Source organism: Pan paniscus, chromosome 7 (genome assembly GCF_029289425.2).
Source record: "Pan paniscus chromosome 7, NHGRI_mPanPan1-v2.0_pri, whole genome shotgun sequence".
Taxonomy (NCBI): domain Eukaryota; kingdom Metazoa; phylum Chordata; class Mammalia; order Primates; family Hominidae; genus Pan; species Pan paniscus.
The window spans coordinates 85,285,812-85,310,302 of record NC_073256.2 but is presented as its reverse complement, the minus strand read 5'-3'; the positions used below and the strand labels follow the sequence as shown (position 1 = coordinate 85,310,302).

Below are 24,491 nucleotides of genomic sequence, written 5' to 3'. Positions count from 1 at the left end.
CGTTCCTTGAGAGTCTTTTCCTTGCCTAGAGTTTAAAATTACCTTAACATTTCTCATGCTAACATTGTGAGAACATAGAAAGCCAATCTTGTGGATAGTTTAACTCACTGAAAATGGCTTTCCCCATTATGCACAAAGTAAATTGATGCAGTGTAAAAGTGCCTGAAAATTACCTTTGCATAATCAAATCCATGCTTTTCTTTGATGCCATTGCGACAAACAGTGTAATTATAGAAGCGAGAATTCTTGATTAATCCAAGCCATTCTCGCCACCCAGGGGGGATGTAGCTGCCATTATATTCATTGAGGTATTTTCCAAAAAAGCCTGCAGTGGGAAAAAAGAGTTATTTTTTTCACATAAAATGATTAATCATAAATAAATGGATAAGTATAAAATTATGACTTGAAAAACAGATGGTAAAACAAAAGTTGCCCTAGGTAATAGTGAATGCCAAAACGACATTAGTGTAATACTCCAATCCTTTGGCAAAGTGACACAAACACATTTTTAAAAAATAAATAGAAGTAGTATCCAAGTACACGGATTACAGCTCGATGAAACCATCATAATGATCACAGCACTCTGGGTGCATTCATTTCTTATGGTCCTACTGGAGTAAAACCAGGCTATGCTCTTTTGTTAAGTTGATGGAACGATCAGAGAAGTAGCGTGAGATTTGGAATGCAACCACTGGTCAGGTGTTGGAGAACTGAAAGTTCAGTCCTTGTGATAAGTTTTCTAACTTACTATTTGAGAATTGTGAATTATAAAAACACTATTGAAAAGCTTGTTTTCGTTTTTACATATCCAGAGAGTACAAGTTTCCAAACCAGGGAACCATGGTAAACTCCATTTTTATGGGATATGGTCAGGGTTTATATCACATGTACAGTATGTAATGGGTGTTTATGTTATGTGTATTTTATGAATGTATACATCTATTATCGATAATAAAAATTCTGTCAACATAGAGTTACTACATAGATTACTAATTTTCATACAATTATAGTATAGTAGAAGTGTATGTGTCACAAAGACACCACAGTTCACTAAAAAAGCCACTGGAAGGCCTTCACATTTATAACTTTGGCATGTCACTTCCAAGAAAGACCACTGTGTCACAGGGCTGACTCGGTCTCTCTGAGAGGGTGACTAGAAATTTGGTCTTCTGCAAAAGATGATGACAGGAGAGGGGTACAGGAAGAAAAGAAGAAGCTGGGATTCCAGGAACAATATGGGTTCATTCCTGAAGTGAAAAAGACATTACAACCTAGCAGAATGGTAGTCATAAATGTACTGGAATACTTTTGAGAGAGAAAGAGGATGTTATTTGTAATTGCTGTAATGACAGAAAATAAACAAGCACGATTCTGGGTAAACCTAAATGTTTGGTCACTCTAGCCACACACATAGCTTTCCCTTCAAGTAGAAAGGGCTAGGGAAAACTTTATTTTATATATGTCTGTATAGGTATAAGCATGTGTGCGTGTATGTATATATGTGTGTGTACACACACACACATACACACCCCTATACATACATATACATATGTAGGCAAGTTTTAGTTTTTCTGATGTTATAAAGCTGTTGCCAGATGCCTTCCATGTCAAAGCCAATTCCTGGCTTCATTAAAGAGATTTTATAGGTGCCCTCGCTTATATCCATGGTAAAAAAGTAGTTCCTGGAAGACTGGCTTGGGATAATAGAAACGAATTCTAGAATTGCAGCACTTTATTGACATTGGTCTTAAAACACACATTCTGAATTTTAAACTTAATGTACATATTTTAAACTTAATGTACATAATTTTGATGTCTCTATGGGATAGGTATTTAGCTTGCTTTTATCTTTGATATACGACTACAGATGGTCCCTGACCTACAATGGTTCAATTGAAGATTTTCACATTTACAGTGGTGTAAAATTGGTATGCATTCAGTACAGTACTCAATCAATCCTATGAGCTATTCAGTACTTTATTACAAGCCTATTGGCTTTGTGTTCGATGATTTTGCCCAACTGTAGGCTAATATAAGTGTTCTGAGCACATTTAAGTTAGACTGGGCTAAGCTAAGCTCTGGTGTTCGGTAGGTTCAGTATATTAAATGCATTTTTGACTTACCTTATTTTCAACTTATGATGGGTTTATTGGGATGTCACCCCATCGTAAGTCAAGGAGCACCTGTACCTGTAGAATTCCTCCATCTGAATGTTTTACTTGCTTCCTAATGCCGTTGCCTAAAATGGAATTACCAGTTTTCCCTTTCAGCTTTACTCCATTCCTCTGAATGGCATAATCACCCTCCATGAACCATGCTTGGCCCTCCAGAGCCCCCTCTGCTTTCGCCTGCTCCTGCACTCCCCTTGCTGGGCAGTTGCCACCCCCTATCAGGTCTGCCTTGGAAATAGTGCTCAAATCCCTCCTGCCATCCCTGGTAACTTGCCACCCCTCACAGATGCTCATGGTCTCACTGACTTTCCCAGACAGGCTGGAGGGTCTTTCCACTCCGATTGCCACTGGTTAATCTTCCCAAGGACCTGCTCTGGTTACTTCACCCTCTTCTCGCAATCTCAGATTACCCTCATTGCCTGCAGAATCAAGTGTACTCTGCTAGCTTGCCCTCAGAGGCCTACCTTGAGTTTGGACAAAATCCTTCCCTTTCCAACCCCATCTCCTATTTCTCTGTTAATCGTCCCTCTCTCCAGCTAATGTTTCCTCTATTTGCTCTCTGGTTCCCACCTCTCTATTTTTGCTTGTGCAATTCTCTTTATTTGCCTCTTTATATATCAAGGCCAGAGCAGATGCCATTTCACTCACAGTCTCTGTCTTAATTCCACAACACTGTCTTTGTGGTTGTAATGTCATCTTCCCTTTCTCCATTGTGGTATAGTCATGTTCATATAGAAGCTGAACACCTGCTAGACTGTAAGCTTTTTGAGGGCAAACATTGCCTCTGCCTTATCTCTGAGGCACTCTCCATCCTTGCACACAGTTCAGGGCTCCATCCTTTTTGTTTCTTGAATTTGGGTTCATGAATCCAGTGTATTCTGGGGACTTTACGAGGTCTAGACTTTAAAAATTTTGTGATTTTGCTTGAATTATCTTTTTTATTTTTTTGAGATGGAGTCTTACCCTGTTGCCCAGGCTAGAGTACAGTGGTGTGATCTCGGCTCACTGCAACCTCTGCCTCTTGGGTTCAAGCGATTCTCCTGTCTCAGACTCCCAAGTAGCTGGGACTACAGGCGCACGCCACTACACCTGGCTAATTTTTTTTTTTTTTTTAAGTAGAGATGGGGTTTCACCATATTGGTCAGGTTGGTCTCGAACTTCTGACCTCAGGTGATCGATCCATCTGCCTAGGCCTCCCAAAGTGCTGGGATTACAGGCATGAGGCGCTGCGCCCAGTCAAATCATCATATTTTTTAAAGCTTATTTGGCCTTCAAAACATTTTCATAGAATAGAGCTTTAGAGTTTCTAAAATTGTTATTTCTTATTACATTATTTTTAAAAGAATCTAGACTCCAGTCTGAGAAACATGGCAATGTTTGTTTGTTGAATGAATGTTTATTTGTTGGCTCTATGAATGAGTGAACCAATTAGGTCTACAGTCAGCCAAGTGCCCGCTGCTTAAGCATTCTGCCAGGGGCACTGAGCACGTTGATCAGTGTAGGGCAAAGTGTCAAAGGGTCTCACATCAGGTGACTCAGGATTTCCTTCTGTGCTGACTATGTGTAGTTGGAATTCTTTTAATGAGGAATTCCTGTCTTAGAGACGAACTGACCTTTTCACATAGAACCACAAGATGATTTTCCTTTTCCAACAAAATGCAGTATGACTTGGAGCCACAGGCAGCAGACCAAGGCCACACCCCACTAACGTTCAAAAGGGATTGTTTCCAAAAAGCTTGCACTTAACAGCCTCAGGCCCCGTGCTTTCCTTGGCCTCCTCATCCCTACGGGTTTATCCCACTTTTCTTTCCTTTTTTTTTTTTTTCCCAAGAAGGCAAAAAGCGTAGTGATTGAGAATATAAACCCTAGAGCCAGCCTGCTTGGGTTCAAATTCTGGCTCTGCTACTTGCTAGGGTATCCATCTACATGCAAGTTACTTCACTTCTCCCTCCCCCAACTCCCCTTCTGCAAAGCCACTATGGTGATAATAATAATGGTGGCAGGATTGTTTTGAGGATTAAATGCATCAACACATATGTAAAGCACTGAAAACAGTGCCTGGCACAAAACAAGGGCTTGTTAAGTGCTCCTACAACTAATATTGTTATTAGCATCACCATTAGCAGTATTCTTTTGGCCCTGTCTTATTGTAAATGATTTTCCATCCTGCAGTGTAAGGAAATCTCGCACTAGAGTTCTGCACTTGTGCACTTGAAAATATCTCTTTGGAGGTTACATATTTTCTTCCCCACTACTACTTATTTTGTGGCAACAAACTCCTCCATTTGGCTTACATTTTTCTGCTTAATTAGTTTTAATTTTTTTTTCTGCACTTTAAGTTACTTCATTGTTGGGGTTTTTTTGTTTCCTCTCCCCAAGTCATTCCTGCCCTTTCCTCATTGTTTTACTTTGTAGGATATTTTGTACTGTTTTCTACCCATTGCCATGGCATTCCCCTTTGACTTAATCCTTCCCTTATAAACTATTCCTTCAAGTCTTTTAATAGTCCTTGTTATTTGCTTCAGAACTCCCTCCAGGTTTTTGGTGTCTCTGTGTTAACGGAGCGTAAGAAATGTACTCAGTATTCCAGATGTGCGCTCACCCATCACACTCATTCCAAGGCTGATGGGGGCCTTGGGTGTCAGGGTGCAGCACTGTTGGCCTCCAGTTGCTCTGGCCTTTTTGTTGCCTCATGACATTGAGACTCGTTTGTAATCACCCCTGGCCTCTTTCAACATGATGTTTCCTGGCGGCGCTCTGCAATTGATTATCTGGCCTTCTAATTATTTTCCTCCAGATGTATTAAATCTCTTTTTCCCTTCCTAAGGTGAATTTAGCTTTCTTGCCCTTACTGCCATTATGTCTACATGTAGGTTACGTATAGTTCAATATTTTTCTATCCTTCGGCATTGGCAATTCAATTCAACTCCTACTATCTGAATACATCACTAATGTGCCATTTACCCATCCTCTTTGTTTTGGATACCATTAAGCACTTCCCTTCACAGCTGTTTAAGAAGGTGGTGGGGGTTGGGAGGCAGGGAGAAAGATCAGAAGACCTGATTGTAATTATTGTTGGCTTTAGGCCATGCTACTTCTGTCTAGGACAACCTGTTCCATAATGCTTAGAAAAATTTCCAGGAACTACCTGAAGCCAAGGAATTTATTTTAAAGCCAGCAATAGTAACTAACCCAAAGATCTGATGCCGCAGAAAAGTCAAATCTTATTTAATGTATCAAAAGATATATTGAGATTTTAATCCATGTAATTGATAGACTTAGGGTGATGGATTTCATGCTAGTAACTATAAATATAAATAATTTTGAACCAAGTTAAAATTATGATTAATGTCAGTTTGTATACAGCAGTCTGGTTTCCCCAACTAGATTGTAAGTCTAGTGAAGACAGGAATCTTCCTTTAAATGTCTTCATCCCAATGTCTAGTGTGTTCCAAGCACACTGTGGTTTAATAAATGTATGACATTTCTCATGTTTATGCATGTATCAAGAATCTACATCATAATAAAATTAAGAATATTAGTTTGTCTTACTTTAAGTGAACTCTACATTTAAAAAATCTCATATTAGAGAATAAATATACTTGCTATAAGTAACATAAATTTTGTAACGTAAAAAGACAAAAAAATTTTTGATCCAATATTGTATTTACCATTATTTGAAATAATTTTTCTTTTTCAGAACTAAGGTCTATGATTTTGATTTATGACAAAAGAATTCTTCACAAAAATATTTATTGCAGCTGTCTATTAAATATTGTCCCTCCTACCTCAGTGATGTGAGGTAGAACTCATGTGATTAAGATTTAACTCATATGTGATTTTATGTACCATGTGTTAGGATTATAATTCAAATACCACAATTGTTAAATGAATCAATATTATAATTACCATGAGTATAATAAAGTTATAACACACTGTAACTTTGGACAAGAAAGAAAACTTAGGAATCATTCTAGGCCAATCTCTGCATCATACAGATTGGAAAACTGGCCAGTCCAAGTCCTCAAAACAAATCAAGGTAGAATGTGATTCCACGATGTTTTCAATCTTGCTTCAGTTTTTTTTTGTTGTTGTTAAATACTTAATGCTATCACTCAACCATGGATAATTATTTTTACCTTAAAACCTAAGCCAGGTTTTATATTAATGTTGATATCCTCATAATAAATTTAAGTTAATTTTTTTGGAGCTGATTTCAGGCAGGATAATCATTTTTATGATATATAATCCAATCTCATTCCTATTTCACTTGTCAGAATATGAAGTGCAGTCGACATGTTACTGCATTTTCCCCTTCTTGAACATTCAAGCTCTCATAGACTCATATTTTCCATGAGTAAAGTTAGAAAAATTTAGGCTATAGCCAGTCCAAAAATATGCCTCAGTTCTGAAAGAGAAAACTCATGCCATACAATGGTAAATATAATATTGGATTAATTCAACTCATTTAAATCCATGGATTCTGGACGCCTCCCAAAATAAGCCCTTTAGTAATTTGTTTTCTCTGAGTTATTCTACATAAAACTTACTCTCTAGATGGATATTTATGTATGTATAGTACATATTTCAGTTTCTGTCATTTTTCTTAGGTTTGTAGCTAAATGTTCCAAATAATAAATTCATTATTAGGAAAGCAATAGAATCTTTACACATTGACTTTCTCCCTACTAGTTTAGTGTCTCATAATTACATTGGTTTAATATCTACCTACCAATTCTCTTAATTTTCTAAGATTCCTGCCACTTGTGTGTACTTATTTGTGTATTTTCAAATGGGTTGTTGTCCATGGTTGGATCAATAACTATTGTCATGAAGACATTTTTACTTCCTAATTGTCTGAGATACTGTAATGTTTTCCCATCAAGGATAAATTTAAATTATAGAGATCTCTATCACTGCCATTTCAGTCTTCCCATTTTGTGTGTGTGTGTGTGTGTGACAGAGTCTTGCTTTGTTGCCCAGGCTGGAGTGCAATGGTGCGATCTCGACTCACTGCAACCTCTGCCTCCTTGGTTCAAGTGATTCTCCTGCCTCAGCCTCCTGAGTAGCTGGGATTACAAGCATGCACCAACACACCTGGCTAATTTCTGTATTTTCAGTAGAGATGGGGTTTTGCTATTTTGGCCAGGCTCGAACTCCTGACCTCAGGTGATACGCCCATCTCAGCCTCCCAAAGTGCTGGGATTACAGGTGTGAGCCACTGCACCCAGCCCCAATTTTTATTTTTTCTGATTTACTAATAGGCAAATCTAGATTTGTTTTCCTGAGCCCATATTATCCTTTTCCTACTGGTTTTTCTTTCTTTCTTTTTTTTTTTTTTTTTGAGACAGAGTCTCGCTTTGTCACCCAGACTGGAGTGCAGTGGCACGATCTTGGCTCACTGCAAGCTCTGCCTCCCAGGTTCACGCCATTCTCCTGCCTCAGCCTCCCAAGTAGCTGGGACTACAGGCGTCCACCACCACGCCTGGCTAATTTTTTCTATTTTTAGTAGAGACGGTTTCACCGTGATAGCCAGGATGGTCTCGATCTCCTGACCTCGTGATCCGCCAGCCTTGTCCTCCTAAAGTGCTGGGATTACAGGCGTGAGCCACCGCACCCAGCCCCTTTTCCTACTGTTAACTAAGTTTTTGGAAAAGTCTTTATTTCCCTTAAAGAATTCCTTTTATTTTGGAGGATGACTCACTATAAATTGTATTATTACCTAAGTGTCTAAACCCTGGGGAAAAGGTTTAGAATCAGATTTAGTTTCCAGGAGCAAATCTACTCTCCCTGGAGAAGACATCGACTGAAACAAATTTCTCGGGCTGCACAAAAAAGTGACAGTCCATTGAGGTAACAGGTAAGCCTTCCGGTGTGTACACAGTTTCATCCCAGACCCAATTCTTAAGGTTTGATTAGCACACTGGAGAGAGCCCTGAAGACTAAGGTCCGGGTGCCGGCTCTTCCCATTAGAACGTCAGTCAGTTGTGGGGTGGGGGGAGGGGGGAGGGATAGCATTAGGAGATATACCTAATGCTAAATGACGAGTTAATGGGTGCAGCACACCAGCATGGCACATATATACATATGTAACTAACCTGCACATTGTGCACATGTACCCTAAAACTTAAAGTATAATAATAATAAAATAAATAAATAAATAAAAAACGTCAGTCAGATCTGTCACTTCAGTCACTTTATTCTTATGGGTGTAAATTTGCTCCTCTAAAAATAAGGAAATGGAACTAAATCATCTTTGAGTTTTAGTTAAACTCTCTCAATCCCTCTTAAGGTGGATATAGCACAGTATAACTGAAGCAAGTACCAGGAAACATGCTTAGAGGCAACTGAATTGTTCTTATCCCGGTGACTGGGTGAACTTTACAATGGATGGTGTTTCCATTTTTGCTCTTACCATCTGGATGCTTAGTTCTAAATATTCCACCTTTCCCTACAACTCCACAGCAAGCAGTTTGTACAGCAATCTTTGCCTTGACTTTAGCTAGTTCTACTCTTTGTTTCTGTTTGCCAGGGTCCTCATGGGTCTGTAGCTTCTAAAGTCTGTATCTCTGGAAGGCGTTTTGGAATGAGGCAGAAGAGAATCACTACATAAATAAATAAGACAATGAACAGAGGAAAGGCTTTGGAGTCAGATGTGCTGGGTTCATTCCATCACTGACTAGCTCATGACCATAGACAATTAGCCTTTCTGAGTCTCGGTTTTTTCATTAGTAACATGGGAAATTCCTTTCTTTCAAGATTGCCCTAGGAATTAGGTGAGATAATGGCAAAATGGAATTCCCTTCTTTCTTGCCCTTCCTAATTTAGCCCTGAAACAAATTAGCAAACCCTAGTTGACTGCTCTAAGTCCTGGCAGGGCCCTGTCTCACCCTCAATCTCTATTTCTTATGACAAATGTCATCCATTTCACTCTGGATATGTGAGAGTCCCAGTCGTTCCAGTTCCATGTTTGCTACTAGGGATTACATTACAGGGAACCTGGGAGGTGAAAGGCACTGATTTCATACAACACTTCCCATAAGCAAAACACAATTTGATGGTTAAAATCAGGAACCGGGTATTAGGGAACCGCCTCTGATTCTGTTTCTGAGCTGGTCACACAATATTTGAAATCCCCACCTCAGTTATAAAACAGAGCCAAGTACATTTGCCGTCTATGAACTCTACAGGGATGTTTGATGGATTTGCAAATTGCTTTAGAGTCCTCAAATGAAAGGTGCTATAAATTTAAATCACTAATGTGAGAAAACACACTCAGATAAGGCACTCTCTGTAACCTCTATGTAACCTAGTTTCTTTCCTACGCATAAGAAAACACCCTTGAGATGCACGGGAGGAGCTGCTTCGAGTCGAGACTGAGCTGTCTGCGAGTGACAGTGCTATCATATGCACAATCAATATTTTCATCCATAAATAACAAGTATTAAGTGCCCATAGGGCGCTCTGCAAAGAAGCAAATGGCCATATATTTCCTGAGTCCAGTGGGAAAGATTAATTTCACTTTTAAAAGAGATGCAGGAGAATATTTATCTGAACTCCTTTACTTTTAAATCTTCAAAATAGAGAAATTGTAGGCCTGAAAATCATTTGAACAAGCTTTAATCATAACATATTTGATTCTTATGAATAAGCCTAGGTGATTCTGGAAAAATAAAAACAAGCAACAACCCATGTCTGCACTGTAGCCCTTCTACGAACAACGTTGTGTCCTTTTATGAAGAAATGCTACAAAAAACCCAAGGACATCATCTACATGCTGGGAGGATAGGGCCTTGGGGCTAATATTACCAGAAGGAACCTTGCTTTTTTCTCAGAAAGATTGGCATGATGTTCACTATCCCTCTTGAAAGAAGTCCCCAATTTTCAAAAAACCAATTAATCAAAAACCTCTTCTTGCCCTGTGTAGGTTAAACAATAATAGGAGGTGTAGCAGTTAGGATGCCTTCCTTTCCTGGAAGGTAGAAGTGAACATTTGAGACCTAAAAACAACCACAAGCTAAAGAAACTTTCCAAATCCTATTAATTATGAATGAACAAATACATGAATCAACAAGGTACACATGATTGATTTACCCATCAGTTTTTCATTAATTAATAAATAATAAATAATTTTGATCATTTACTGTGTCCCAGACCCTGGGGTAGATGTCAAGCAGTTTAAAAACACTTGATCCTTTTTTAGGTATTTGTTGGAACTTCATGCATTTCATTACACGACACTTCTTCCTGAGTCTAAGACATATTACAAGACGTTCATGGGCTAGAAACGTCATCCCTTACCTGTTCTGTAGCCAGTGTTGTTAAGATATACAGCAAAAGTCCGAGGCTCATGCATGGCCTGCCACGAGGGGGAAGAGCAGTTCTCGTTGTTGGTGTAGACATTGTGATTGTGCACATACTTCCCGGTGAGCATGGAGGACCGTGACGGGCAGCACATGGGTGTAGTCACAAAGGCATTGATGAAGGTGGCCCCCCCATGTTCCATAATCTTTCTCGTTTTGTTCATGACTTGCAGGGACCCTGAAAGGCACAGTGCCAGCATTGTTTAGCAAAGTGCAGCACATGAATGCCTATTTCGATTGTGCCCCTCAGTGCCTCTGTTTCCCTGACTTATTCATTTCCTTTCCTTAGCTTAAAGGAGTCTATAATTTGATCAGCTCTCATTTCTACAACAAAATTAAGCATTTGAGATCCTACCATCTCAAGTATTTTGCAGAATAATAAACATACTTCTCCCCCCTGTAATCACAAAGAAAAAGAAATGCAGGCTAATCTGATAATTAAAGCTAGAATTTTAGATATGGAGCAGATTCAAAGGCCAGCAGCCCTTTGAAGATTACCAGAGAACAATAGCCTGAAACACAGCATCAAAACCCCCAGCCCAGCACAAATGCAATCTACTAGTGACATTGCTACTAGATTACTAGTGTAGATTACTACCATAGCATTTTAATCGTATGAAAGAAAAGAGAAAAAAGTTTCTTCCATACTAAGTCCCATCAAAATGCCTGTGTTTGTTTAATAATAATTAAAAAAGATCTTCAATGCAAGTTGGTACCCTCTAGCAAGCTCACCAAATGTTTGCCAGTTTTTCTATTAGGATAACAACATCAATTTATATTTTGACCTATTTATGCACAATTTTTAAAGATAGGCTGTTTGCTTGTGAAAGAGCTATAATTCGATTGCACTCGAAAGTATTTGCATGGTTGTAAAATATTCCATTTTAACTTTAAGGATGAACTGGTAACGTAAGATTGCTGAGGAAGGAAAAAAAAAAAAAAAAAGACTATTTCGATTACTCTGTCCAGCCAAACACTGCAGCTGAAACACATCCAAACACTGCAGAAAAGCACAGGCCAGAATTCAATAGTCTTTTCAGGACTTGTCAAGAAGTGTACTACAGAGCACTACAGCCAAGCCCATTGCATTTGAATCTTGGAGCCTCAGATTTCCAACAGGTCCCACTTCTTCCAAAGAAAGGAAGAAAGTCTATGTTTTCCAGCAAGGAAGGAAATCGTAATGCAAACCAGGCAAGCATTCAGGGCAGAAGAGAAGCATGCAACAGTCCAAAAAGCCACAGTTAGCCCCGTGTCTTCATATACTAGCTTTTACCGTTCACATGACGCATATGAGAACAGGAGGAGGGTTTCTAATTGGGTCTCATTAGAGCTCCCTAAAATATGCCTCGGCTAGGAGCAATCCTAACTGCTCTTTCTCTTCTGGTTGTCTTCAGGGCATCAAGCAACCTTTTGTAGTCAGTGAATAACATGTCTTGAGTGCCTACTTCATGCAAAACATTCTATCAACCTCAGCATTCCGGGCTGATCTCCCAAGTGTAGCATAAACAAAAGAAATGGGAAATTTTCTGCCTCTGGTCTTCAGTAATAAATTCTCTAGACGAGAACCTACATAGAAAAATCACTTGGGGATATTTGCAAAGCAATGCACACGTAACAATGTGAATACAGCAGTAGCAGGGCATATAAAAATAGAGGGAACTTGGATTGATGGCTTAATAAGAGTTCTGAAATGAGAGATGAGGACAGATGGAAAAAAAGGAGGAAGTAAATGTCGGATGGGTGAAGTATATCATTGGGGGATTGCGGCGAGTGACATGTGTGATGCTCTGGAGGTGGGAAGAAACAAGTAGAGTGATGAGAACAACACATTGATTTCCTGGCATGAAGAGAAATATGGAGAATTCTCTTCATGAAATGTGGAAAGCAGATTTAGCAAATAGCTTGAAGGCTGGGCAGAGATACTGGATGTGATAGAATAAAAAAAACAAAGGTAGAGTTATGTTCTGTGTCAAAGACACGAACGGCATGTTAAGAAAAAAGTCTTTGTAAGGTGTTGCTGCTGCAGTGGATTGCAATCCCCTCGAGAGGCGTTGCTGTTGCAATGGTGGTATGTGGATTGAGGAGGGCACGCCGCTGCTGGTCCACGAAGGGTACAGATGAGGTCGCTGAAGCCGTCTAGCCCTGAGGAAAGAAGAACTCGGACGACTATGCCTCTGACACAGAGCGACCCTAAGAAGCAGACCCAAGTGATGTGGTGATGCATGAGAAGGCTGGGAGTTGGCTAACACCTTGAAGTTTTCACCATGAGAAGAAAACTGGAAACCAATAGTTTCACTGATGGTGAAGAAGTAACTAAAAAGGAATATGTCTTATGGGAGATTTTAAAACCCCATTTTAGAAATGTTGCATTTTATATTTGTGTTGGTTGATCACACAGGGGGAATATCCTGTAGATAAGTGGATGAACGGAGATGTAGAAGTGGAAAGAGGGTGAAAGGTGACACTGAAGATGTCTACCATGTCTCATTGCTCCTCTTTAGATCTCTGCAGTAGTTAGTTACTGAGTATCTTGAATTTGGGGAAAACAGCAAACCCCGTTGATGGCTTTTCATTGTCCAGTAGTCTATTTCAAAGAACAAGCTCCCAGTTTCCTTTATGAGCCTTAGCAGAATTCAAATAAAAGAAAAATGCAGCTGAGGCCATCATCCAAGGTTCTGAATCACAGCACTGTAATCTCTAGTTTACAGACTCATTTAGACTACAAATATGGGACAGAGGTAGAAATCTGATTTAAAGTCAAAATAATATAAAAACAGGGGCTAAAACTTATCCCAATTCATCACTGCTAGAAGTGCCCCAGCTAGGATTCTCCTCTCATTCTCAGTATCATCCTTTTCTTAACTAACTGAGCTGATTGTGTAGGGCTCCCAAGCAATCCCTCCAGATGCCCTGGCTCCCACCAGTCCACACGTCAAAAGGAACCAAGACAACACTGGATCCCCATAGGCACTGTTAAGAGTACAGCTCCACCACTGGGGTCCTTGAAAGTGGGAATCTCGGGCCGGGCTCAGTGGCTCACGCCTGTAATCCCGGCACTTTGGGAGGCCAAGGTGGGCAAATCACCTGAGGCGTGGAATTCAAGACCAGTCTGGCCGACATGGTAAAACCCTGTCCCTACTGAAAATACAAAAATTAGCCAGCATGATGGCATGTGCCTGTAGACCCAGCTACTTGGGAAGCTGAGGCAGGAGAATTGCTTGAACCCAGGAGGCAGAGGTTGCAGTGAGCCAAGATCGCGCCACTGCACTTCAGCCTGGGGGACAAAGCGAGACTCTGTCTCATAAAAACAAAACAAAAAGTGGGAATCTGGCTTGAAGGTTCTCAGTAAAGAGATTCTGAGACAATGCTTGTCCAACTTTAAAAAATCACCTGAAGGGCATAATAAGCCCTAGAATCCTGTACCCACCCCAAGATACTGGCTTAGTAAGTCCAGGATGGGGCCTGAGAATTTGTGTTTCTAACGAAACCTGGGTGAAGCTGAAGCTGCCTCTCAGTGAATCTCACCTGGAGAAGTATTCTAGGTTGGACACAGAATCAGGGAAGCCTAGAGCTGGAAGAGACTGTAGTGGGTGCCTCATTTTGAGTGATCTAGGTGGCTTAGATCACTGCCAAGACTATAAGGTATATTGTAGACAGGAAAAAGAAACATTGATTTTCTACTTACTCTCAGCCAGGTTCTCTTCTAAGTGCTTCACATGAGCAATTAATTTGATCCAGACAATAATCCTTTGTGGTGGGTGCTAGTGGCTATTATTCCTATATCACAGATAATGAAATGGAGGTGCAGAAGGCTAAATCATGCTGTGCCTAGGGCCACACAGACCCTCAGTAGCAGAACCCAGAAGTAAATGCAGGCAGTCTTCCCAGAGACCATGCTCTTGAGCTCTATCTAGGCTGAATGCTGGCTGTGACATTGACATTTTCAAGATGAGAAACAGAATTGACGTCTGCTTGCAGTCGCGATAGGTCTCTCTTTCTGCAGTCTCATCTTTTGATTCTTCTCGCCTCTTAGAAGAGATACTGACTGACATTAACACCTGTCTCCTACCCTCCCCTCAAGGCTGAAATGGTCTCAGTGGCTCAGGCACAGATGAGGCATGAGTGGGCTGTGGATCTGTCTGTCTTTAGCTGCTGACTGCCATGGTGGCGTTAATTGTTGCCTCTGATCTCTATGGATTCTCTGGGTAGAGACAGATGACGGTGTGCAGGAATCTGAATCTCTTCACTCCACTGTGTTAGTGTGTACCAGTAAGGAAAGCATCGAGCACCTTTTAATGGCTGTGCAATGATTAATGTCAGTCAATAACACTGCCTTACCCTGTATATATTCCCACTGTGATTGTGCCATTGATTTTTTTATTGGCAAACCTTACTAAAAATGATTCTGTAATAAAACTCATAGTTATTTATTCACAGCTGTTGAGAGCAGTGGACAGGACAATGTCTGTCCGATAAGTGGAAGGGCTCAGTTTTGTTTTAAGCTGAAGCTCTTCACTTCTGTAGGTTTCAGGCCTTGGGTGCCTGAAATGCAAACGGTGCTGATTCTCAGTTATTACAACAATTATTTCATAGGAATGATATGAATTGTAAAGCTGAACCCTCATAATCAGATTCACAAGGCAGGGGTGAGGATGATAAAGATGAGAAGGGAAAGAGCCCTAGACTTGAACATGTGGGAAAACATTTGGATTTTGCCACAGCTTAGCCTGAGCAAGTCATTTATCCTTTTTTGGTTTGCGTTTCTCATCTGTAAAATGGAGCTTCTAATAGCGCTCCCCACTCCGACTAGTTTACAAGGTTGTTGCTGAGCAAACGGCAGGATGCCATCAAGTACTTCCTGCAAGGAGTGTGCCGACGTGGCTGTGGTTGCCCTAGGTGCTCACCTCAACCCCATCACATTAAATTTTCTCCTGCCTCCTCCATCTTCTTCTCTGTAATCTACATCTGAAGTCCAAAAGCTGGAGGAGAGAACAGAGGTCAACTACCTTTTCTATGCTGTAAGACTTAAAATGTTGATATTGGTTTTCAAATACAAATATCAATTCTTCCCTTTTCTACACACACTGACTCCTCACCCCAAGCAAAAAGCCCAACTTCATTGTTATTTTAAGTTGTCCCATGAAGTGGGAGCCAGACACAAATGCTCTGAAGCAACCGTGATTATGTCTGTGTAGCTGGTGTGCATGCACTGCTGACTGGGCTGGCTTGATGAGAGGGAAGGTCCAGGCCACAGGACTGCCAAGACACACTGTCCCAGTGCCCCAGTTCCAGGCTGGGACTGAGAACATCTTCCATTGCTCCTGCAGGCGGATGCTGTGACAGACATCGGCTGTGGACCAGGATGCTGAAGAGGTCAGCGGTGGCTGGGAGTGGGAGAAGTGCCACCCTTCAGGAATCCATCAAGATCCACCATGTTGGCAATTTTGGCACAGTTAAAAATCAAGCTCCAGGAATAGTGCTTTGGATGGAGTATGTGATAGGTTGTGGCTAGACAGAACCATAGTGAGGAATTTAAATCACTTTATATACTCCAACTACTTGATTCCCAAAATCATTTCATACAGAATGATTTCATACAAAAATCATTTGTATGAAAAAGGATCGGAGAAAATGTCCCCCTAATTTGGATGACTTTGCTAAAATCACATGGAGATCCTGAATTACTTCATTGACATGTTTAAACTTCAAAACAAAGCTTTACCTTTCCCGAAACATATATCTTAGCATTTGAGTATACAGTATTTTGTATTACTAAACATTAAAAATTTCATCAAACCTGTTTGTCATGTCCAGAAAAACTTGCAGAACCAGAAATTCAACAGTAAATATTGTCATTATCACTTATGGAAATCCCAGACATGTGGGATTCATATACACCTGGCTTCCTAGAGAGACACTTCCATGTGGATTAGAGCATTCATGGTTTGAAGATTGACAACAACAAGCAAACCCAGCTCTTACTGATTGTGGAGGGGTGTTTGTCGATGTCATTCTTTTATGATGAAGTAAGGCTAATGCTTTAAATATTTAAGTCGTTTGTATTAGGTACTTCCCTGCCATTTTCACATGCCAACAGTTATTTTCAAAGTAAAGTATGAAACATGAAACAGTGACATTTCCTTTATTAAAATGCCTGTATGATCTATTGAATATTCTAATTCTAAAAGCATAAGCATATAAAAAATAACAAAATTAAATGGTATTTTTTTTTTCTACCCAAACTATGGAATTGGCAAGAAAAAAAAAAGATGTTTTTTACCTAAAACCAAAGGGGGAAAAGGTAGTTGGGAGAAGAAGGGAAAAAAGAGAAGATAATAAATTAGTCTGGAATGTTTCCAGATCACTAAGACTCATTATTTCCTCCTGGCCCCTCCAAAAGAGCACAAGGCCATTAAAAGCTACTTACAGGAATGGAAGTTAACATGCCTACAGGGCTACACAGATAAGGTAGGCAAGTGAAGGCAGCCAGGTATAAGAAAAGTCAGAGGGTTTTTGTGTCTTTTTATTGTTTTACCTTTGATAGAGACATGGTTTATAGAGCTTTTCCTGACTATAAGAAAAACAGCAGTATGGTCAATGATAAATGGCACCTGCACCTTGGCATAAGTATTGAGGGACAACACAGTAGTGGGGGATCCCAATGTCCGAGAGCAGCTGCAGCTCCCCTTCAAACATCCAAGTGATGACTGCTTCATGGGAATACAAGCCTTCATTTTTTGAATTTTCAAGAAATGTCAGAATCTGATTTTTTTGTATGTTATATATATTTTAAAATATGATTTTAAAATATTGCCTTAATTCTGAAAAGTATGCTCATCAAACAACATACATCTGTGGGCTGGCTCTGGTCTGAATATCTTGTGTTCTGGCTTTTGCTTTAAAGAAACAAAATATCTCCATGTACTCATAGCTTCCCTATACATATGATCTAAGAGAAACATCGGGTCAATGTTACTGAGATGTTCCTGTCAGGTCAATTTCCTAGGAATGTAAGAAATGCCATGTTAAGTCAGATCAATGGTCTAATCTGCTCAGTATTTTGTTTCTCAGAGTAGCACCAAAGGCCATTTGGGAAAGATTTAGAGCCCAATTTCTTTGATGCTAGGCTCAGAAAGTTAGGAGTCCCTCAAACATTTTTTATTTTCTTCCTTCTGATTTATAAAATATTTCAAGTGTAGGGTGTAACAGAATAAATAACGCATCTCCTAGCTTTAACAAAACTTAACATGATTATATTCTTTCAGATATATATTTTTTCAATTTTGAAATAGAATGTGAATGTACTGATGCTCTCGGTCATCACTTTTTCCCCAGTGGTAGCCATTATCCTGAACTTTATGTTGATCACTTCCTTGCGTGTTTACTTAGCTTAAAAAATTGTAAATCTTCCACTCATTATTCTAGCCTAAAACTCTGAAGTACTTACGGGTATAGGCACAACGTGAACAACTTCTTAAGTTGTGGGAAAAGCAAATTCAGAAGTAAGGGGACCATAGTTAAGCCATTTCATCTTTCCACAGGCTGTTTCCTCCTGGGATGATGATCTTTGTCCTACCCACCCAACTCATGTGAGATGGCAATATTCATTCACAATAATGTGAACAAAACGTTCTTTGGAAAAAGATAAAGTGTTATCCATATGCAAGGTTCTAGTACTTTTATTAATGAATTCCTTATGTGTCTTACTCCCTTTACAGAGTAATAGTTTATTTGTCCTGAAAGTGAAGGGAAGGGCTCCTGCTCATTATGAACTAGTACTTTCCTCCCTGGCTCGATTTTATAAACTTTGATTATAGCCCTTCTCAGCCTTCATCTTTCTAGATAAACAGATAGGATTGTTTTATGCTTTCCCAGTGAGAAAAGTATCCTATTAGAATTTTCATAATTGTTTTTCTAAGTCTTTACTAAGTCTGTTACTTTCTTTTTGGAGGCACAGTAGCCAAAATTGCCTACAGCATTACAGGTGCAAAAAGGTTTGCATTAGGTGAAGATTTATTAAAGCACTTGGCAAAGAAAATTGCACTGGAGTAAAAAACAAAACAAAACCTAACCATATCAAAGTGACAATGAGATACCACTTCATGCCCATTAGGATGGCTACTATTAAAAACAAAACCAGAAAATAACAAGTGTGGGCATGGATGTGGAAAAATTATGACAGTTGTGCTCAGTTGGAGGGAACATAACATGGTGAGTTGCTATGGAGAACAGTAAGGTGGTTCCTCAAAATAATAAAAATAAAAGTATCATATGATCCAGCAATTCCACTTCTGGGTATAGCTCCAAAATAACTAAAAGCAAGGTCTTGTACACCCATGTTCACAGCAGCATTATCCACAATAGGGAAAAGGAGGTCAAATTTCCAACAGTGGATGAATGGGTTAAAAAAATGTGGTACGTATATGCAATGAAAAGTTATTCAGCATTAAAAAGGAAGGACACTCTGACACATGTTACAACATGGATGAGCCTTGAGGACATGAGGGTAAGTAAAATAAGCCAGTCATAAAAAGATAAATGCTGTATGATTTCACCCATATAAGATACCTAGAGTAGTCAAATCCACAGAGACAGAAAGTAGAATGATAGTTGCCAGGATTGAGGGAGAGAGAAACGGGAGTTGCTGTTTAATGGGTATAGGGTTTTACTTTTGAAAGATGAAAAGAGTTCTGGAGATGGGTTACACACCAATGTAAATGTACTTAACAGTACTGAATTGTACACTTAAAAATGGTTAAGATGGTAAAAAAACAAAAACAAAACAACCAACACCCAAAATCTAGAGCAATAATGTTCTAGAAGGATTATGAGCACATTACAGAAAAATGAGGAAAAGTCTCCATCAAGCGGGAACCACTACCAAGAGCATGACTTTTCTGCCAAGAAAGGAGGTCTTTTCTGGACCTCCAACCCACAGTTCACTGTAGTTCCTAGTCATTTGGTTTTTGCCAGTGGCCTATCTTTTGCTTCTGTTCCCTCTCTCCCAGAACCTAAAATATTATGCATTTGCCGATTGTTTTTAGGAGGTGCTTAATAATTATTTGTAGATGGCTGATTAATGGAAGGGATAGTGGTTAAATACGTAGCTGTGGAGACTCAGATCTAATACAGGTCTGGGTTTCACAATTTACTTGCTCACCACAAGCTACATGACTTCTCTGAGCCTCATTTTTCTCATACCTAAATTAAAGAGAGAATATTAACTACTTCCTAGAGTTACTGTGAGAGTTAAACAAGCCAGTTCTTTTTTTGTTTTGAAATGGAGTCTCGCTCTGTAGCCCAGGCTGGAGTGCAATGGTGTGATCTCGGCTCACTGCAACCTCTGCCTCACGGGTCAAGCAATTCTCCTGCCTCAGCCTCCGGAGTAGCTGGGATTACAGGTGCCCGCCACCATGCCTGGCTAATTTTTGTACTGTTAGTACAGACGGGGTTTCACTATGTTGGCCAGGCTGGTCTTGAACTCCTGACCTCAGGTGATCCGCCTGCCTCAGCCTCCCGAAGTGCTGGGATTATAGGCGAGAATGACCACACCCAGCCAATGAGCTAGTTCTTAGCATGTTATCTGGCTAGAAAATCAAGGAAGGAGTTAAAGGCAAATATGTAGGAAATATCTGGGTTGGCTGAGCCTGGTCTATAACCCTTCACCATGATATTCACATGCCTCCAACAGAAGGCAATACTTGGTAACTGCTCAGAAAATATTTACTGGATGAATAAATGAACTATAAGACAAGGCTGAAAATTTGAATTCTGTTAAAAAAGAAAGTTATGAGCAATTTCTTAATATATTTTAAAGACAGTGCTGTATATTGAAGAGGTAGATGATGATGGATATTTATATTTATTTCTGGGAATTTTAGCTTGTTTAGAGCCTTATGGGTCTGTTTCAAGTTAGTTTAGTGCCCACTATATTCCCAGGCACTAGGAGTGCATGAGGAGTGCAACATAAAACACACCCTTGCTCTCTGGTTGATCTTGGTCAAGTGGAAGGGACAGGCATGGAAGGCTATGGTAGAATGAGCACCATGCTGGAGTCGTGTTCTCGGGGTGCAAAGGAAAGTTCCATCAATGCTGCTGGAGGGGAGGGTGGTTTTGGTTTGGGAACACCAAGCACATGACATGAACTGGGTTATGAAGAACAGGTAGGGTTTCTCCAGGTGGAGAAAGAGGAAAAGGCAGAGGGGACGAGATGTGCAAAGGCATGGATAGAGGCGAGGGGGGTGAAGCCACCAGACACCTTTGGGGAGATGGCAATTGTGTTTATGAAGCACAGAGTGAAAGTGGAGGAAAGGGAAACAGCCTTGGGGACAGGCAGGGGCCGCAAGGCTCAGAACTCATTTGCCCACAGAGGAGAAGGGCATAATCTCATGGCAAAGGGAAACCACAGAAGGGACTTAAGCAGAAAAGTGATCTGATCAGAGAGATATTTGAAAGATAACTCTGGCAATTAAGTGAAGGGTGGGCAAGAGAGGCCAAGACTAGAGGAGGCAGGCAGGCCAGGTGACAAACCGATGAGGGAAAAACTGGGAAAGATGAGAGGATCCAGAGATCTCAGCTGTAGCAAAAGCGATGGATGGGTGAGATGTTAAGGAAGGTGAGTTCAGGTGTGAGGTCAAGCAGAGGGAAAGGATATGTTTAACATTGCAATCCTCATGCAGAGACTGTGCTATTAACTGTGCTATTAGTTTAGGCACTAAACTAACTTGAAATGGACCCACAAGGCTCTAAAAAAGCTAAAATTACTTGCTCTGTAAGTGAATGAAAACATTTAAACCACCACTTACATACATACTAACATCATATGTGCTAAATACACACTCATGTACGTGTGACACCTTTCATTTTGGCCTGTCGCCTGAAAATCAATACCCTTGTTAAAAAAAAAAAAAAGTTGGGTTGACTCCTCAAACCAACGTCAGCAATAATGACATCTGCTGGCTTTTTAGCGCATTTGCTTCCAGCTGAACCCAAGGAATTAACTTTACTGGGATCCCACCGTCTGGTTTCAAGTGGGAAACCGAAGTCCCCTTCCATGGAGACCAAGTGCCAGCGTGAAGAGTTTTATCCTCAAGAACCTGAGCCGCAGGAGCTCGGTAAAGAAGCCCAGCATGCTCTGCTAGAAGATTCAACTACCAGTCAGGTTGAATGTGATGGCTAAGCACAGCTGGGTGATGCCTGAGAGCAAGGAATTTGGGTTCAGGAAAGGAAATGAGGAGTGGTAGTGACAACTTCTAGGGGCAAGCTTTCTATCTGCCTTGCACTAGGTGGACTAGAAGAATTGGCCCTTGGCTTATGAACAAGACCCTAGGGCTGGGCCATTGAAGACGGCGAGAAGGTAAGAAACCCAATCAGATGATATAGAAGGTAAGTTAGAATCACTAGATTTTGGCAGGCTTTCTGGGTGCTCTACACTTAGCCTAGGCAAGCTAAATAAAAAAGCATCATATCTAAGGTAGTAGTAAGTGGATTCTCCACCAAAAGACATATAGAACACTGCAACTTTGAATTACCTAAGAATTACTATAACAAACTGTGAATAAGTAATCCACTCTAATACTAATAACCACTGAAAGTTCCTTTAGTATCAGTCTATATTCATATCCATTGCATAAAATTACAGTCACATCCTCATACTCTTTGAAACAACTTTGCCCAAATATTTTTACAATGTCTTAACTGAAGGCTTTCAATCCTTTCCTTCTACAGTCTTCAGTGCTGACCCTCTTTCTCCATTGTCCTACTCCCCCAGGCCCCTTCCCTGACCATTTCAAAAGCATAACATCAGAAAAGTAATGCTGAAACACAAACCAAATGCCTTATGATCAATACAAGTTCATTGCATAAACTAGGGTGTTGGTTAATGTGCAATAATTAAGTGCAAAGCCTCAGAATGTCTACTGATAATCCTGAGACTCAATAAATCATCTGAACAAAAGAGACTAACAAGTGAAGAGTCCAGTGTCTCACCCAGCTCCACATCTTGATCATCGGTAAGCACAAGAATAATGTTGGGTCGGATGTTTTTTCGTTCCTGCTGTATCCGTCCTCTGAACCTCGGGGATCTGACAGTCGAACAGAGGCTTCCCAGCAATTCTGTGCCCAGGACAGCCAAAACCAGAGCACAGCAAGAATACTTCATTGTATTTGGTCCAATGTTGCAAAACTGACAAAATGTCTCCGTCTCCTGATTTCTGGAGTTCTGGGCAGTCAGAGAAAAACGGAGATGGTGAGACTAAAATGAAATCCAAACTCCAAGCACAGTTGCAGAGAAAGGGCTACAAATAAGTCAGTATTGGCACATAAGCTGGCAGAGACAGGGTTGCACATGAGTCAGAAATAGCAAACCCTCACAAGTGCTGGGTAGTTTTTTAAGCACTTGATTATTTTGCAAATTCACTTTTGTCCTTTATTCTCATTCCAACTTTTCCTATTTCAATTCATTGCCAAAATAGAATTTCCAACACAGAGCTCAAATGTAAAAGCTTTCTGACGAGAGCTAATACCTTGAATTAGGTATCCTGGTTGAATAATCAATCTCTATTCTCAGAGGTATTCAGAACATCTGCAGATAGGGTCCTGGAAGGGGGAGAAAAAAATACAAAGGAAATATCAGTCAATGATTTTAAAAACAGATTTTCGATCTGAAGTAGTCTCTTGCAACAGCATATTATATGTGTATATATTACATATATTTTTTCTTCTGTGCTCCAAAAGGGAGGAACAGAAGGAAACAACTTTCAGAACTGCTAACAAATGATTCAAATGCTATCTTCATTTCATAATCAGCTCCATAAAAGGGTGGTAAGGTATCACCCTGCTCACACTCTGACAGTACTTTACACATCCCCAACGGAGCTGACGATCGATTAGGAAGAGCCAGCAGTGCCAGGGAAACCACAGAGCATTGGGAACGAGTGTTTGCATGTGGGGAGCAGATGGCGCAAGGGGCGTGTTGGGGAGCGCTGACTCACCTGCGTGTGATACTGAGTACCTAGCAAGCAGAACGAAACACACACCTGTCATTTGTCATCTGCATTATATCATTCTCTACCCCGGAGAGTCTTTTCTGCTGACAAAGACTTCATAGTAAGTGACTGGGACAATTTTTTCCAGCCTCTGAAAACCTCCTCACTGTCCCCCATCAATCAATCACCAGAAGGAAAAGGTGCTTCCTCCGTGCAAGGCTGGTTCCTCTGTCCCACTCATGTCCTCAGCTTGTGCCGGCACCTATGTGGACAGAGCCCCCTCTCGATTGTCAGTCACCAGGCTTATTGTTGGTGAGACTGGTAAGGCACAGATAGCACAGGGGTTTCGCTTTGTCACAGATCTTAAACCTGCAAAGCAAAATGATTGATTGGCCCCGAGGCTGGGGTCAGCGGCTACCCTTCCGCATTAAAAAATAAATAAATAAAATCCAGAAGGGCGAGCTGCAAAATCTTTGCGAAGCTGCACAGAAGGAGGCTTTTGAAAGGGTTGGAAAAATGCCCCTCTCACTTTGGAACACTAACCTGCTGAAAGCTTTTCTCTTGGAAAGATAGCAAAGGGCTCATTAAAAAAATAAAATCTTTCTCTCATATGTCATGAGGGAACATCTTTATGGGAATTTAGACTGCCCTAAAATTAATTAGATAGCAGTCTGTTTCATCAGCCACTCAGTCCCCATACACCTGAGAATCTGTATTTTGATCTGCAACAATAAACTGGCATTGGATAAGTAGGCATAACTAATTAAGTGTAAGCATCGCATAGCAGGAGGAAAGGGCTCCATCTCTCAACTTCATGCCCTTAATTCTGGAGGGTGACAGGGGGTAGTGAAAGAAGAAAGACTGGATATTGTTTACCCCTACCATACACATTATTTTGTTTTACACAAACACACACACGTATCCCCATTATTTTAAACTTTATGAGCTGTTTTGTAAACAGTTCTAATGCT

The 24,491-nt window shown here is 40.4% G+C and overlaps 1 protein-coding gene across 10 annotated transcripts in view; it reads right to left on the bottom strand.

Annotated features, from left to right (window-relative positions):
- Positions 1–24,491, bottom strand: part of SULF1 (sulfatase 1) — a 201,954-nt gene that overhangs the window by 81,917 nt on the left and 95,546 nt on the right. For 9 of the 10 annotated variants that reach the window (XM_063606807.1, XM_063606806.1, XM_063606811.1 and 6 more), the window contains 4 exons: positions 23,059–23,131; positions 22,523–22,754; positions 10,473–10,712; positions 174–325 (listed from right to left, as the gene is read on the bottom strand). In XM_063606807.1, coding sequence (XP_063462877.1) covers positions 174–325; positions 10,473–10,712; positions 22,523–22,694 — 564 coding nt within the window. In that variant the 5' untranslated portion in view covers positions 22,695–22,754; positions 23,059–23,131. Of the gene's footprint in view, positions 1–173; positions 326–10,472; positions 10,713–22,499; positions 22,755–23,058; positions 23,132–24,491 lie in introns of those variants that run through there. The other variant, XM_063606812.1, reaches the window with a different exon arrangement.